General features: G+C 44.5%; 1 protein-coding gene across 2 annotated transcripts; it reads left to right on the top strand.

Annotated features, from left to right (window-relative positions):
* The first annotated feature begins 805 nt into the window (after nucleotides 1-805).
* LOC124135484 lies at nucleotides 806-6,941 on the top strand. Of its 2 annotated transcripts, none has more exons than XM_046500865.2 (2): nucleotides 806-3,189; nucleotides 3,813-6,941. In XM_046500865.2, exons 1-2 carry the CDS (start codon nucleotides 2,247-2,249, stop codon nucleotides 4,787-4,789), a joined length of 1,920 nt encoding a protein of 639 aa, XP_046356821.2. In that variant the 5' UTR covers nucleotides 806-2,246; the 3' UTR covers nucleotides 4,790-6,941. The 2 variants fall into 2 exon arrangements, with proteins under 2 accessions (XP_046356821.2, XP_046356822.2); XM_046500866.2 differs by having other exon boundaries at nucleotides 809-1,136.
* The last annotated feature ends 9,583 nt before the right edge of the window (nucleotides 6,942-16,524 follow it).

Raw genomic sequence — 16,524 nt, 5'->3', positions numbered from 1 at the left:
TTAGTGAGTGCATTTTGTTCCGTTTAGCATACATGACAAGTACCGCGATACCCCGAGGTTGCAGGCTCTATAGTGTATATACCTCTTGCCCAAACGGATATCGTTTTTATCCGTTGGCTTTATACTGCCGAGAAACCTACCGATTATATACGTATATTTGTGAACCGATACGACGGTGGTGTCAGGAACAAAAGTGTCGAGGAACGAGTGTTGCTGTGACCTACCTGTCGCTGCACAGACTTATGTATACCGCTTCTCTTGTCCGTGTGTCTGATGGTTTTCGACCGCCCCACTCTTATATGCTTGTAAACGATCGCGGAAACTTCCATGACGTAAGCTATATTTAGCTGCATTTATGCGCCACGTGGCATATTAGCATTTAGTGATTAGAACTAAATGCCTTGATGTTAGTGTAGCGGCCATAAAATTTCCGAGTCCCATGATGGGATTCGAACCACGGACCTTCTGATCAGAGGTCCGTGGTTCGAATCCCATCACGGGACTCGGAAATTTTATGGCCGTTACATTGGCGCCCAACGTGGGGCTGAGCGCGTTCATATTAAATTTGAGCAAAATAAGCCTCAGTACCCTACTATGCGGCCCGGGACGTGCCTTCTGTTGACGGGGGAGTATGTAACAGGGCGTGGAGTCATCCCACAGATGACATCCTTATCTTGTCAGCTTGCTGACGGGGTTAACCTCTTTGGTCATGTGGACAAGGCGTCCGACCTGTGATCAGAAGGTCCGTGGTTCGAATCCCATCACGGGACTCGGAAATTTTATGGCCGTTACATTAGGCTTGGCACAGTTGCTAATATTATTACAGCGAAATATTGCATGGTGCCATCGTCTCTGGCCTAGATCCGCTCTTGGCATGTCCGGTAAAGGAGCGTTTGTTTATATTTTCTATGACCTGTTGTAGCGTGACATCAGCTCACGCAGCACTTGCTCTCCAGTTTTCAGCCGTACAACACATAGTTATATTCGCGCATTCATCTATAGTTCGTTGCATAGTTCGTTGCAATTACCATTAAGAATGCCACCAAAAAGACGGGCCGCCTTAAATCACCGCCTCGTAAGGAGCGGGAAAATAGCCAGGAGGGAACCAAGTGTCCGGCAAGCGACATCGGCTACTGGTAAGTCACGGAGATCAGCTAGATCTCCATTGCACGGACCCCCCTTGCCAAGTGTACAAATAGCTGCTAACTTGCTAGTTGAAGCAGATGATTCGGACAATCCAAACGTTCTCCCGCGATTCGATCACGGAGACATCGAAGAGCCCCAACAAGTGGGGTCGCCCGTTCCGTCGATGCTAGCTATATCGAGCCAACTCAACAGCATACTGGATATGCTAGGCAAACGGATGGCCCAAGATACTTCTCGGAGCTTTACTGGCATGCGAGGGGTAAGTACCAATGATCTTGGGGTAACGGGGTCGGTGGTGTCAAGAAATCCCGATGTGTTGTCATTTAGCAGTGCACACTCGGGCGAGCCGGGAGTTTCCCGTGACGTCACACCACGTGCAGAGTCAGGAGCGGGGTCAACCAATCAGGGAACAGGGGATTCCCTGACCTTCCAGGCGGATGCTATCAGCGCTCACGTCCGTCAAGTTGTACGGGAGAGAGTATGGAGAGGGGAGTTTGTGGAGTTGACTACATTGTTGCCAGGCGCACAGTCGCATGACGATGACGATGCATTTAAGATGCAGATGGATTCGTCGGGTAATCTGCGATTCTCGCCGGCCAAGCCGGCTAACGCCAGGGCATTAAGCATAGGCCAATGGACGTCAGCTTTCCACATATATATGAGCATTTACGTGGTGAAACATTTTTGTCAGTCCACCATACAGGGCATGTTGGCATACATGGAAACAATCCGTAATGCCGCAGTCCGCTCCGGGGGTTTTGGCTGGTCAAACTACGACCAGCAATTCCGACACCGTATGGCACGAGACCCAATTCGGGAGTGGGGCAAGATAGACGGTGAATTGTGGTTGAAGCACATGACACCGACTATGTCCCGTGTTCAAGAAAATAAGACTGAACGCTTTACAGTGCCTTTCAGCAGGGGTCGTGACTTTACAGTCAACGCATGCTGGGACTACAACAGGTCAAGGTGCGCCAGGCCAGAATGCAAGTTTATTCATAAATGCTCCAATTGTGGCGAACAACATCCCGCCTATTCTTGCTTTCGCGCAAAGGGGGGTCGTAGACCCTCCAAACAACTTAACTCCACACAGGCAACCCATGCTAAAGGCTATGGCCCCAACTCCACTCATACTCACTAGATTAAAGCGACATTTGCAACTGTACAAGCATTCTAACCATGCCCATGCCATTTATTTATTACAAGGTTTGGAATCAGGTTTTCAACTGGAATATAGTGGGGCACGCCTAAGTCGTTGGTCTGAGAATCTACGCTCAGCCAGGGATCCCATTTTACAAGAGATAGTAGCTGCCAAATTGAAAAAGGAAGTAAAATTAGGTAGGGTGGCAGGTCCTTTTGAAACGCCGCCCCTGCTGAACCTACAAGTTTCACCCATCGGTCTCGTACCCAAAAAGCAAACGGGTAAGAGTCAAACCTTGCTGGGGACAGACGATTTTCGTTTAATACACCACCTTTCTTATCCTCAAGGCAGATCAATCAACGACAGCATAGACAGCGAAGCATGCTCCGTGTCATATGCACGGTTCGACGAGGCTGTCAGTATGGTACAGCAACTTGGTCCAAATGCTCTACTTGCAAAATTTGATGTGAAATCGGCTTTCAGGATTATGCCGGTACACCCTCAGGACTTTGAGTTGCTAGGCTTGTGCTTTCAAGGTAAATACTACTTTGATAAATGTTTGCCGTTTGGCTGTTCCATATCATGCTCAGTGTTTGAAAAAATCAGCACCTTTTTGCAATGGTGTGTCCAGCAAAAGTTGCCTAACGGCCAACTCATGCATTACCTTGATGATTTTCTCACAGGCGGAACTGCAGGGACGAAAGACTGTGGTGACAACCTTGATACATGTCTCAGTACTTTCCAGGAGCTGGGCGTACCCGTAGCACATGAGAAGACAGTAGGTCCTGCATCCTGCTTAACATTCCTAGGTCTTGAAATCGACACAGTCAGGATGCAGGTTAGAATACCACAGGAAAAGATCGTAAATATAAACGCAATCATACACGATATGCTGGCCTCAGGTAAGCACAAAGTGACCCGTAAAGCTTTGCAGTCTCTGGTGGGTAAGCTAAATTTCATGTGCCGGGCAATACCCATGGGTAGACCGTTTTGCCGCAGACTGATTGATGCCTATACAAAGGTAAGTCATCAAGCACACCGTGTTCGCATCACGCGGGGAGTTCGGGAGGACCTAGAGGTTTGGCTCGGGTTCTTGGGGGAATTTAACGGTGTGTCGGTTTTTCAGAATCAAAAGTGGGCTGACAATACATGTCTGCAGCTGTGTACTGACGCAGCCAGCACTGTGGGGTTCGGCGCATACTATAACGGGAACTGGGCAAACGGGCTCTGGCCCCGTGAGTGGGTGGAGGACGGCTCGACTCGTGACATGACACTGCTCGAGTTGTTTCCGATTGTGCTGTCAGTTTGTCTGTGGGGGACAGCCTTTGCTAACAGGAAAGTACTTTTCTTTTGTGATAACCAAGCGGTAGTGTCAATAATAAATAAACAGTCTTCAAAGGCACCCAGAATCATGTCACTGATTAGGCAGCTAGTGCTGCAGTGCCTCAAACACAACATTTTGTTCAAGGCCAGATATATAACAACACACGACAATATTATCGCAGATGCACTGTCGAGATTTCAGTGGGAACGATTCCGCAATGCAGCTCCATCAGCCAATCTGCATCCCACACCACTTCCAGACAATCTCTGGCAGGGCTAACAATCGAGGCAGAGAGGCTCCTTCAGCGATCATTGGCGGCAAACACGTGGGCAACTTACCAGGCAGGAACCCAAGCGTTGCAAGCATTCAGGGCATCACAAAACCTGGGAGATGTCTGGCCGGTTCCAATAACTCATCTGGTACATTTCATTGCTCACCTGTCAGTGTCAGGACATGCACCGAGTACGGTAAGAACGTATATGGCCGGTATCTCAACGTACCATAGGCTACACAGCATGGAAGACCGCACCGGCCACTTTGTTATTACTAAAATGATTATGGGGATGCAAAAGTGTCAGGGGAGGCAGGATCACAGAAAACCAATAACAATAGACCTGCTCAAAGTAATTGTAAACAACCTGCAATTTGTCTGCTCTTCTACCTATGAAGTAAGATTGTTCAAAGCAGTATATTGCTTGGCCTTCTTTGGTTTCTTTCGGGTGAGTGAACTCGTGCAAACCAAACTTTCGCAGCCAGGGTGCGCTTTCTTGGACCTAGAAGTCCAAGACACGACTAAGACAGTAACAGTCGCTCTAAGGCATTCAAAAACGGACAGGCACTCACATGGCATAGTTGTTTCCATTTCCGCCATACCTGGCCACAATCTGTGTCCAGTGGCTGCAGTTAAAGCATACCTAACAGTTCGATCACAGGGTCAGACTCAAGCTTTCGTACACTTTGATAAATCTCCCCTGACCAGGTATCAATTTCAGGCCGTGTTAAAAAGAGCACTGGCGCATAGCGGCATCTGCACAGCAGCATACTCTTCGCATTCCTTCAGGATTGGCGCAGCAACGACAGCAGCCGGTAACGGAGTGAGTTCAGATTTGATACAGCACTTTGGTAGGTGGGGGTCAGAATGTTATAAAAGCTATATACGCATACCTGCAAACATTTAAATCGCCAACCATGCAAGAACAGTTTTCTTCCTATTGATTCATGTTTTCAGTATGGTTGATTGGGTCCAGCTTCCTGACCCGGGCGAGAGAGCACCTACAGGACAGTGACTTCGGTATTCCAGGGGGATGTCTCTGGTTGGCAAGGGGCGGCATGAGGTGGGAGGAGCTGACCGTGCTGATAGATGCCCAGGTCAAAGCAATGCAGACACCACCAAAGGCGGTGGTGATTCACCTTGGTTCGAACGACCTGGGTAAGGTAACCACGTGTCAGCTATATCATGAGATCAAGCTGGCACTCCTGAGGATACACCTCCTCCTACCTGGTGCTGTCATTCTGTGGTCAGACATGCTGCCACGGAGGTACTGGCATGTAGCCAGCCGTGCCCGGGACCTGGACGGGGCCAGGCAGAAGCTGAACAGACGAGTGGGGAACAGGGCCCGTGAGCTTGGGGGGATACGGGTTCCCCACACAGTGTTCAACCGGCAGGAGCAGCAACTGTACCTGCGTGACGGGGTTCATTTGTCACCGGCCGGACTTGATCTTTTCACACAAAACATTGGCAGCTCCCTTTCCGCAGTATGCTTGTAGGAAACAATTTCAGTATAGGATAACATGGTGGGTGTACATGAGCGCGAATGGTCGTGGTTGTGGGGAAGCACCTTGGTGCTTGTGGCGGGGTGCTGGTGGACTGCATTACAAGTTACATTTGGCGTCTTGGGATACATCCCAAATTATAAATTATTTAGGATAGGGTTACCCGCTTTACAGCAGGAACCAATTTATCCATTCTGCTTTACAGCAGATGGCTTAGTGTCCGCTTTACAGCGGATGGTCAGCTTGGCAACAATAGTTGCCCTCGCTCATGGTTTGGCAATGGTACTTGCCTGGCAGCGATAGCTGCATAGCAACATGGGTTGCTTGGCAACGGTAGTTGCAGGGCAGCGGGCGCTGCATTGGTAAGCAACATGGGTTGCTTGGCAACGGTAGTTGCAGGGCAGCAGGCGCTGCATTGGTAAGCAACATGGGTTGCTTGGCAACGGTAGTTGCGGGGCAGCGGATGCTGCATCGGTAAGCAACATGGGTTGCTTGGCAACTGTTGTTGCAGGGCAGCGGTTGCTGCAGTTGGGGTTGCTTAACAGGGGTTAAGCTCATTGCCGTAGTCCACCAGTACCTCCACATCCGCGACCATTTCATCCAATTATGTCTCTTGTCTTAATTTAAAGCTCCGCTATCATGCATGATGGCGGAGCCTGTCATAATGGAGCCATGTCCTTATATAATAGCATTTAGTGATTAGAACTAAATGCCTTTATGTTAGGCTTGGCACAGTTGCTAATATTATTACAGCGAAATACCTTCATTCCGTGCGGCTACGTGCCGTTTTGCATGGTGCCATCGTCTCTGGCCTAGATCCGCTCTTGGCACGTCCGGTAAAGGAGCGTTTGTTTATATTTTCTATGACCTGTTGTAGCGTGACACCAGCTCACGCAGCACTTGCTCTCCAGCTTTCAGCCGTACAACACATAGTTATATTCGCGCATTCATCTATAGTTCGTTGCACCCACCCACGCACCCTGTTATCCTTAATTCCAAGTTATTCAAGCTTTGCAGTTGTCAATTGGTGGAATTTTACTGGAGCATAATGTTTGTATATAATGATGTTGTCATGAATAAAATGTTGCGGATGGGCGGGGTGCTGGTGGACTGCATTACAAGTTACATTTGGCGTCTTGGGATACATCCCAAATTATAAATTATTTAGGATAGGGTTACCCGCTTTACAGCAGGAACCAATTTATCCATTCTGCTTTACAGCAGATGGCTTAGTGTCCGCTTTACAGCGGATGGTCAGCTTGGCAACAATAGTTGCCCTCGCTCATGGTTTGGCAATGGTACTTGGCGATAGCTGCATAGCAACATGGGTTGCTTGGCAACGGTAGTTGCAGGGCAGCGGGCGCTGCATTGGTAAGCAACATGGGTTGCTTGGCAACGGTAGTTGCAGGGCAGCAGGCGCTGCATCGGTAAGCAACATGGGTTGCTTGGCAACTGTTGTTGCAGGGCAGCGGTTGCTGCAGTTGGGGTTGCTTAACAGGGGTTAAGCTCATTGCCGTAGTCCACCAGTACCTCCACATCCGCGACCATTTCATCCAATTATGTCTCTTGTCTTAATTTAAAGCTCCGCTATCATGCATGATGGCGGAGCCTGTCATAATGGAGCCATGTCCTTATATAAAGCGCTCTGTCTATACACGAATCCGTTCTACTTTCAGTTTCGTTTCTGTGACTATGTGCTGCATTTGGTCCCGTTTTTAAAGTCAATAACTGGTGTCAGTCACTGCCGATTCACATGATAGACTGTCATTAAACTGACATTGATATGACATTGTATATAACAGGAATGTGCAGATGGAGACGGGGAAATGACACTGCTGTTCCACCCAGAGAAGGGTGACTGAAAGGCCCAAGTGAAAAAAATACTTTGTAGACAGTGAAGAACGAAAATAATTGTAAACAAAAGCTTTCCAGTGAGGGGCGTTTTTAGACTACTCTGTTAACAGCTGGGCAAACCTGTCAGGTTTCAATTTGACTGCTGATATAGATGTATCGATCTAAGTATATATACATATGCTGGAGTCAATGTTCGTCAAGGTTATGGCTAATTACTCCATTTATCAAAGATAATACCCCCCATGTTATTGATGCAACATACACACGTGACATTGATTAAACAATCACACACAAATATTGTACACTATAAGTGTACGGCGCCAGGTGCCATGCCTTATTGATTATGGGTTTGAGAAAATTATATAGGACAAACGGTGCTCTCTTGCAACGCGAAACCACACAGGGTACGAAGGTCCGCTATCTTTGAACATTCCGAAAAGTGGTCACAGGTTGTTACATATGTAACAAATATTACCAAAGTTCAACATTAGAATACCCATAGTCTTGAGTTGTTTAAAATTAGTGATCAAAGCACATAGGTTTTCAAAAAGAAGTTGACAAATACCCTCCAAACTTATTCCAAGGATAGATGTTATAATTTCATCGCAACATGTTGTGCACTGTTTGGACTTAGAATGAGTGAGTGAGTGAGTATGGTTTTACGCCGCTTTTAGCAATATTCCAGCAATATCACAGCGGGGGACACCAGAAATGGGCTTCACACATTGTACCCATGTCGGGAATCGAACCCGGGTCTTCGGCATGACGAGCGAACGCTTTAACCACTAGGCTACCCGACCGCCCCTTTGGACTTTGAAATCAGCTAGAGAAGTCATTTATTGGAAATCGATTATGCCTTTTCCTTTGTAGGGGTGGCAGGTTGTAGAAATAGTCTTTAAAATGCTAAACGAATACATTTCTCGAACAAACGTTAGGAATAAACATTCTACTATTTAATTTACAAGTGTAAGTCTTATTAATTAGTGAGCAATTACCCCCAGTAAATAATTAAAAAAATGAAAATAAATTCCTCTCCACCACGTAATTGGATGTGGCAGAACTTAACCTACATGACCGTTACTCACACCTCACAACTGTCAATGGCTGACAATCTTGTGTTTACATACTCCGTAACAAGTTCAGAAGCAAGATGCCAACCCCGGTCGATGATGTGGTTCAACATCAATCTGTAGATTTACCGGGAATGATCGAGCCTGCTGGTACAATACGGTTACCAATGGAACTGAGTATGACAGAACAGCCGCTTGACACGGCTAGTTTGACACGAGGGGTCCGATTGGACCTGTCAATTTCAAGATTTCACCGAAAATTAATATGATAGTTGAGACCCAGAAACAGTGGTTCGTGTATGGTTTTCTCAATTGTGCGTGTTCTGAAATGATTCTCAACAAGTTTTAGCAGTTGTTATGATCAAGTGTGCTGTGACTTCAGTGATGTCCCGATATTGTTTTCGCCTTTCGAAGGGAGGAGTGTTTTCTGATCGACTTTCAAATCAACTCCTGCCAAATCCTTACGGTGGTGGTTGACGGAAATGGCAATGAATATCGATCATAAAAACGGTTTGAAAACAAAATGTTGTCATGAATAAGTTTATTCAAACATGTTTTATAATGTTATATTTTATTTTCATTGTTTCATAAACGTTCATTTGTATGCAAAAGATACGCCTTCCTTAAATCTTGTAATGTCATCATCAATACAGTCAGGGTTGCGGCCTAGAACGCCAAAAACATCAGATATCAAACTACCGTTTTTCCTCTATTAGACGCTAGGCCGTCTTTTAATTTCGCGGAAGACGTTGAGTCCGTGTGTATTGACCTGGCTTGTAATTGAGACCCAGCGTATAACAGAGGAAATATAGTTACGTTTTACAGTTCACGTGGGGTTGATCAATCGGCAGACATTTTTTTATGAATCGATACGTAGGCTATGGATGCCCGTTTTTTATGTGAAAAGGCTTAATATTTTTGAAAATGGTTTCCGTAGCAAAAAGGAAACCTCTTTTTAACCAATCAGAATCAAGCATTCATCAGTGTCATGGTAGAATTTCATATACACTGCTCTATTTTGTGACCTGATGTATTCAAACAGTAAAGTTTAGAATTGAAACACATGGCATAACTTCACACTGGTGCAATGGTAAGTACCAGCATGGAATGAGAATCAGATTCAAGCTGAAACCATACAAAAACAGTTTATTTTCATGTACGAAACACACCTTGTCACATGACCAACTCGGTCGGTGATAGTTCCAAATACGGTATAACATGAACAACATACACGCACGTTGGCACAACTCTCAAACCGTTCCGGCGATAAACGCATGTCATATGAAATTACACTTTCATAAACACAATTTTATAAATACATCTTTATAAAACAAAGATCTGAGGACATCCAATTAGGGGTCACGTCAGGACGACCTTTCATCCGACCAATCAGAGCATCGCTTACCAGATTATGAAAGTGACAGTCGGAATGGGATTTCTAATCATGCAACCTCAAAAACGTTAACTCCGAACGATAGTTACGGGTTTAACGACTGAATCCATACAATCTAGACCATCTATTAGCCATTCCAGAATGTTGTTTTGCACAGGTTTCAAATTTGTAATCGAGAATTACAATTAGAGCACTACGAATTACGGCGCATGACATATTGATATATGAGAGAACATTTTGCCAATTTACCTTTTTTTGGTAAGCGATCAGCTGATCAGGGAGTCTACATCTTTATATAATCTCCCTGAGCAGATTGTGGGAATATTTACATACACTGGTGGCATATCGGACACAACGTCACAACAAAACAAAATCATAAATCAATGTATAATCCACGAAAAGGACCTATCATTTTGTACGCATATGCTGTCTGTGATAGATGGACGATCCAGCAGAGGGTCTTAAATCAGCACTAAATCAGCTGGGCAGAATGTCAGATCGATGCTACGACATCAAAGTAGTCTGGTACACCGTCGTCAGTAACAGCAACAAGTGCGGTGCGATGACGTAATCAACATGGTGGTGTACTAGCGTCAGTGCACGTGCAGGAGCACGGGGGAAGCCGGGGAGAGATGTGCACGATTGTTTCTGTGTAAAGCTTCCTCTGTCATATTCCAAGACGGCCCATCCTTATAAGGTTGAAGGGATTAATCATCTTTATAAGTTAGATAGATATGTGTAGTTGAAGGTCTTTTAATTTAATTGGTGATGTTATTGGTGTAAAGTGTGTTCAAGGGTTATTTGGTTTTCGGAGTCAAAGTAATAACTACAGAGTGAAAGAACCTGTTACCTAGGCAAACCGGTTATCTGGATAAATTTCCTTGATCCCCAGAAACATGTTACATAGTAACTTTGACTTCTTAAGTAGAATAGCAGTCAGTTGGTTCTAAAGGCAATACTGACTAAGCCCTCACTATTTAAATGAATAATTGCCAGGTAAGACGTAATTGCCCTGTTAATCTCTGATCTAGAATGAGAGGGGAGACAAGTACAATTTCTCTAGGGGCCGACAGATCGGCCACATCAAGATTTTATGAGTGATTCAATCCGTATGGTAGAGAGAGTAATTTCCCTTTATGAAGTCTATATCGCAAAGCTTCACTTGAACACTGTTTCTTTCTAATTGAATGACGCCTATGAGCCTGTGAGAATTAAGAAGCATGACATCTTTCTCGAAAGGATCGCTGACAAAATAGATCACAGTACAAAGAGACGAACTATACAATGCATATGCTGGTGATGGTGCATCGCCGTCGTCGATGAAAAATGCCACTGGAGAAGATGTATCACATTTCTAATCTTTTCAAAGTAAAGTATTATTTCATAATGAAGTAAATCTGCACATGAAGAGACATGCAGAAAGTGTTAAAACTGAAACCCACCACTGTGTGAGCGCGTTTGTTTATTTTTAACTATTAACCATACTTCTATACTTCTCTGAGAGGTACCTTCCAAATCGTAATATGTTTATTCCTTAGACTGACGCGTCAATTATTCACACAGTCCAAAAGTGCTAATATCTCGCAACACGGAAACTGGATCAGTGGTTCCCGCATAGCGATATCCAGTAGGCCTGTCTCCCACCCTCTCGACAGGCAAACCCGTTTTACGGGAATGGATCAACGTTTCACAGCAGCGAAATGCTGTATGGGGAAATAGAGGCAGGACGTGGCTCCCTGTTATGATTGTTGCTGAATACCATAAACGTGTTTAATGTAACGAGATCAATGGAGGCATGCAGATATTGTTGAAATTTTACACCCGCAACGTTGTGAGTGTGTATTTTTTAGAAAACCATGAACTATACTTCCCTATAAGAGTTACCTTCCAAATGCTAAGGACACTGTATGATTAGTCCTGTAGTCTGACACAATTATTCAGGCTGTCCTTCGCGGCAACTTGGTCAACGTTTCCCGCCTTACCCCGTGACAGACCTTGACCACTTCGATCATTATCTTTGACAAACATAAATGTTTTAGTGTAATAATTTTCAATAAATATTTTCATAATTATTTACGTATTTCGTATGTGACACGCCACTATACATGTGTGAGACAAAGCTATTAGTTTCTTTTAAAAGTTTGTTTTCATCTTTCCAACGTTTACTCATCTCCATGTAATGTTCTTCCTCCGATCAGTTTCCGCAACGAACACAAACCTTTTTAGTGTAATAATTTACAGTTACGTTGTTTTCAAAGATATTTTCATAATTGTTTATCTATTTTGTATTTACACATACCATTATACCATTATAATTAGGTGTGTTGGAGTCGGAGTGCGAGACTGTCGGATTAACGGGTCTAAATAGCACTGATTAAATCGGTTCCAATCATTTGTGTCGGATAAAGCCGATTGTCGGATTAACGAGACTTGACTGTTCTCTTTTAAAATTCATTTTCGTCCTTCCAACGATTACTCATTCCCATGCCCCCATGTCATTTTCTCAAACCTATAACAAATAATTTACAGTTAGGAAATTTAAAAAAAAAAAAATCATAATTATTTATATATATATCGTATGTGCACATTCCATTATACATGTGTGAGACAAAGATAATGTTTCTTTTAAAGTTTTGCTTACGTCTTTCCAACGATTACTCATCTCCATGTCTCCATGTCATTTTCTCAAACCCATAACAAACACGGCACAAGAATCAGCCTTCAGTGCAGACTGAATCATCTGGCAGCTGTGATTGGATGATTTTGTGTAAGATTTTTATGTTTTGTTTAATGTTCATTTATCCAGTAATTAAAACGGACCATGCATTTCTACGATGACTCACCCTGAATGTGACACAGATATTTTCAAGCAGGTGACTTTTGGTGCGGAACCATAGGAACTCGTTATTACTCAGTAAATAAAAATATATACCCCCTATATGTAAGTAGAGAATCTTACATATAGGGGGTATATATTTTTTGTTTACTGACAGCAAAATTACCAAACTCAAGCTCCATGTGCAGCTGCGGTTGTCCCGTTTGACACGTTTGATCCCATCAGGGCTTCATCTTCCACCAATTGGAAACCATGCTGTGTACCACTAAGATATTTTACCTGTCACTGTCATATTCAGGAAGCAACTTTTCCATCTCCGCCAGGACAAGATTCAGCTTTTCACAAAAACATAGCAGTAGCTTTGTCCTGTGTGTGCTTGTTGGAGGGTTGGGGACATGGCATAGAGTGAGTGGGTATAATTTTACGCAGCTTTTAGCAATATTCCAGCAATATCACGGTGGGGGTCACCAGAAATAGGCGCCACACATTGTACCCATGTGGGGAATCGAACCCGGGTATTCAGCGTGACGAGCGAACGCTTTGACAACTAGGCTACCCCGCCGCACCCTCATTGCATATAGAGCAAACATGGGCCACATGCCACCCATTATTTAAACACCTATCAATGTTAAATTTGCGGGAAATTTCCTTGCCGTCTGGCATAAACGCCCCCTCCTTGTGACTAGTTCGGCCTGGTCCATCCCCTCGTTTTTGGATCCCGACACTACCTGTTTGTACCGTTGTCAGTCAGTAGTCACTTTTACACTTGACTGCTTAGGTATCAGCTGGAATTCCCTCAACTCCGGGTATGGTGTTCCCTATAGAAAACCTTCTCCACCTTGCCTTTGCCTGTACTCACGGTCGTAAAGGACAACTGACGGCCACATTCATTGCTTGCTCACCTGACCACACCAGTCATGTACTTCATTTAGTGATGTACCCCAGTGTCGGTTCTTCACGGTTCGGTCGGCCTGTTGTTCCAGCAATATCACTGCGAGGGACAACACGAACTTCACGCATTGCATGCATTTTGGGAATCGAAATTTGGCCTTCGTCGTGACGAGTCGATGCTTTATCCACTAGGCTACCCACCGCCACTTTCCCTGGCTTCGTCGTTTAGACTATTCGGTTTGATGCGTTGTATATTTCACGCAGTATATTTCACGTTGTATATTCCTTGACGGCATTGTCACGTGATGTCATGGTTTCGAGTTCAACCAATCGAGTAACACTTCCGTTGCACGAGTTTTTGGTGCGCGTTAATTCCAGTCTCCATGGACGGAGCAGAAGTGGCGTATATCTCGCTGCACTGTTGAATGTCAAACTTATCTCAAGATTCTACTTAGATTTCGTTTTAAAACTTAAATGAACTTAACTTTAAACACTTATTATTGATCTATTATTTACGCCCTTAAATGTATGCTTTTTTGGAGGCTGCATGTCCAAGCACGAAGAAATTACTTTTCAACATAATAACTGCTGTGTTATTTTGAAACGTTGAAAATAAGGATACGGTAAGTGTAGGACAATATGACTAAACAATTTGTTTGTTGGCATTTTCTAAAGGATGCTATAGGGTTGTGACGATTCATGAACGAAAAGGAACCTGGGGTACATATATTGATACCACCCGTGAGGTGAGGTGAGGTGAAATTGGGTTTAACGTCGCGTCCAAGATTAGTGCACTTATATAGCGACGTGCATGCACATGTGTGTGTGTGTGGCTGCTTGCACTAGTCCGGACTGATGCCGATTTATAGTGCTAGCTCACTGAGATACCATGCCGCAGTTTAACATGAATACCCCACTCAGCCACAGTATACTGACTCCGAGCCGACCAGTCCTTGTTTTAGCCCCTTAATGCCGAGCGCCAGACAGGGTAACAACAAGTACTATCTTTTAACGTCTTTTGGTATGACGCGGCCGGGGATCGAACCTCGGACCTTCTGCTCTCCGGGCGGACGCTCGATACCATCCGTGAAGGTAGAATAGGTCATCAGCAACACATGCTTGCCGTAACAGGCCACTCTCTTTGTGGTAAGAGGACACTAACGGGATCGGGTGTCCAGGCTCGCTGACTTTGTTGATGCATGTCATCATATATCAATTGCGTAGATCGATGCTTATGATGTCAGTCACTGGATTGTCTGGTCCAGACTCGAATACTTACAGACCGCCGTCATATAGCTGGAATATTGCTGAGTGCGGCGTTAAACAACAAACCAACGTGTCTACGGAGTACATGTGGTACACTTCCGTAGTTCCAGTGCCGACATATGACGACGTCATCGTCAGGTTAAACTTTCAAACTTCCTCACACAGTTATATCCAATCAGTGGGCAACTTAGAAGTCTTTGATAAGGGTGTAGAAGTGGGGTGCGTTGCAAAGCGCCAATCGCTTGCAAGCGATGTATACAGCGATTCGCCTTATAAGGGAGGCTAACTTTCAGCCACTTCGGCCCACGACCAAGCTCTGGCCGAGGTCGCTTCGTTCTTAAAACCAAAATGGCTAAATTCGACAGCGGAACAAGAAATCTTGACTGGTTAACTGGGAAATGGGCAAAAGCAGCTGACCCCCCAGCATACCCAGTCTGCTCCACATCTTCAAAGTAATCATAACTTCATCAGCTCGCCATTGAGCCTCTTCTACTAACGTCCTTCAACGCGCTTCAAGCTAGGGCTTCATCGGGTACTCGAGTACTCGGGGCCGGGTCGGTTTTACTGGGACTCGAGTCCGTTATCAAGGACGCGAGTACTCGATAAGGGGAGATCACTCTGTTTCAATGTTCAATTGTTCATCAATATATTGATTAAAGCTTCAAAACATATTGTTTGAATAACGTATTCTTTGTAGAAAGTAGATGTACATTAGAACAATTGAGAATGTCACATAAAATAGACGTAATTATTGTTTTTCCTTCCCGACTTTAAGAAGTTGAATGTATCAAGGCGATTATTGCTTCTTTGCTCCGACATCAAATGCCAAGTGTATTCCCTTACACAGATTAACAACTGATTAGCTGATATATATGTGCTATTTCAGTGCTTACAAATCAAGCGACAGGTCGACAGTTTGGTACAGTTTGAAAACGTGACCAACTCATGAATGAATGAGCTTATAGTACTACATTTCAATATTTAGCGGCCTTAGTCTTGCAGCGCAGCAGCTGTGTATACGTGTATATGTGATGCATATTATCGATTTTCTTCCTGCGAATTATTGTTCGTGCTTGTTGGCAGGTGTCGAAAGAAACGCTGATCGTCAGAAAAAAACAAATTGTGTTCAATATGTACTGTAGTATTTGTAGACGTGGCGTAATGTTTTTGAAGGTCGTGATTAAGATTAGTGCAGTTACAAGCAAACATTAACACTGAACACTTCCATACACTTTGACAGATAAACAAGTTCCGTGGACACTCTCTATTTACATTTAAGTGCAGTTCAATTATACTTATAACATGTTTTAATATTTTAAGATGGCAATTTTGATCTAATGAACCAATATTCTTAAAAGACGTCCTATTTTCGGGTACTCGAGTACGAGTCGAGTTTCACCCCTCGGGTACTCGAGTCCAAAAATTTGGACTCGTGGAAGCCCTACTTCAAGCTGTTGCTGGGGGCACCGTTGGCCCAATCGTCTAAGGCGCCGCGATTCGCTGTGCAGAGTTGCGTCCCTTGGGCACGCCAGAAACCTATGATTGTGGGTTCGAATCCCGGTTCGCCCCGACTATGTTTCTAGGTTTGTCAGCACCATACCCGTGCTCGTGGGTTTCACCGAAGTGGTAAACGTCTAAGACCTGCATCACTTCGGGCTTTCCTCCTACATTAAGCTGACACGCCGTGATATAACTGGAATACTGTTAAAAGCGGCGTTAAACCCAACTCACTCACTCACTCAAGCTGTTGCTAACCCCAGGATGAGGGATTAAGTTGCTTACTCTGAGCGATTCGTGCCTCCAACGCGTCCATGGTATAAACACAAAGTG

The sequence above is a fragment of the Haliotis rufescens genome, unplaced genomic scaffold (assembly GCF_023055435.1).
Source record: "Haliotis rufescens isolate VD_foot unplaced genomic scaffold, xgHalRufe1.0.p SCAF_6, whole genome shotgun sequence".
NCBI classification, from domain to species: Eukaryota; Metazoa; Mollusca; class Gastropoda; order Lepetellida; family Haliotidae; genus Haliotis; species Haliotis rufescens.
This window is presented reverse-complemented; position numbering and strand designations above follow the sequence as displayed.

Bases quoted from the DNA above. Each gene is read 5' to 3' on its own strand.
- LOC124135484 (XM_046500865.2), top strand. From the start codon at position 2,247: ATGCTAAAGGCTATGGCCCCAACTCCACTCATACTCACTAGATTAAAG. The intron at 3,190-3,812 runs GTAAGCACAAAG...TCGAGATTTCAG, and splicing joins ACACGATATGCTGGCCTCAG to TGGGAACGATTCCGCAATGC.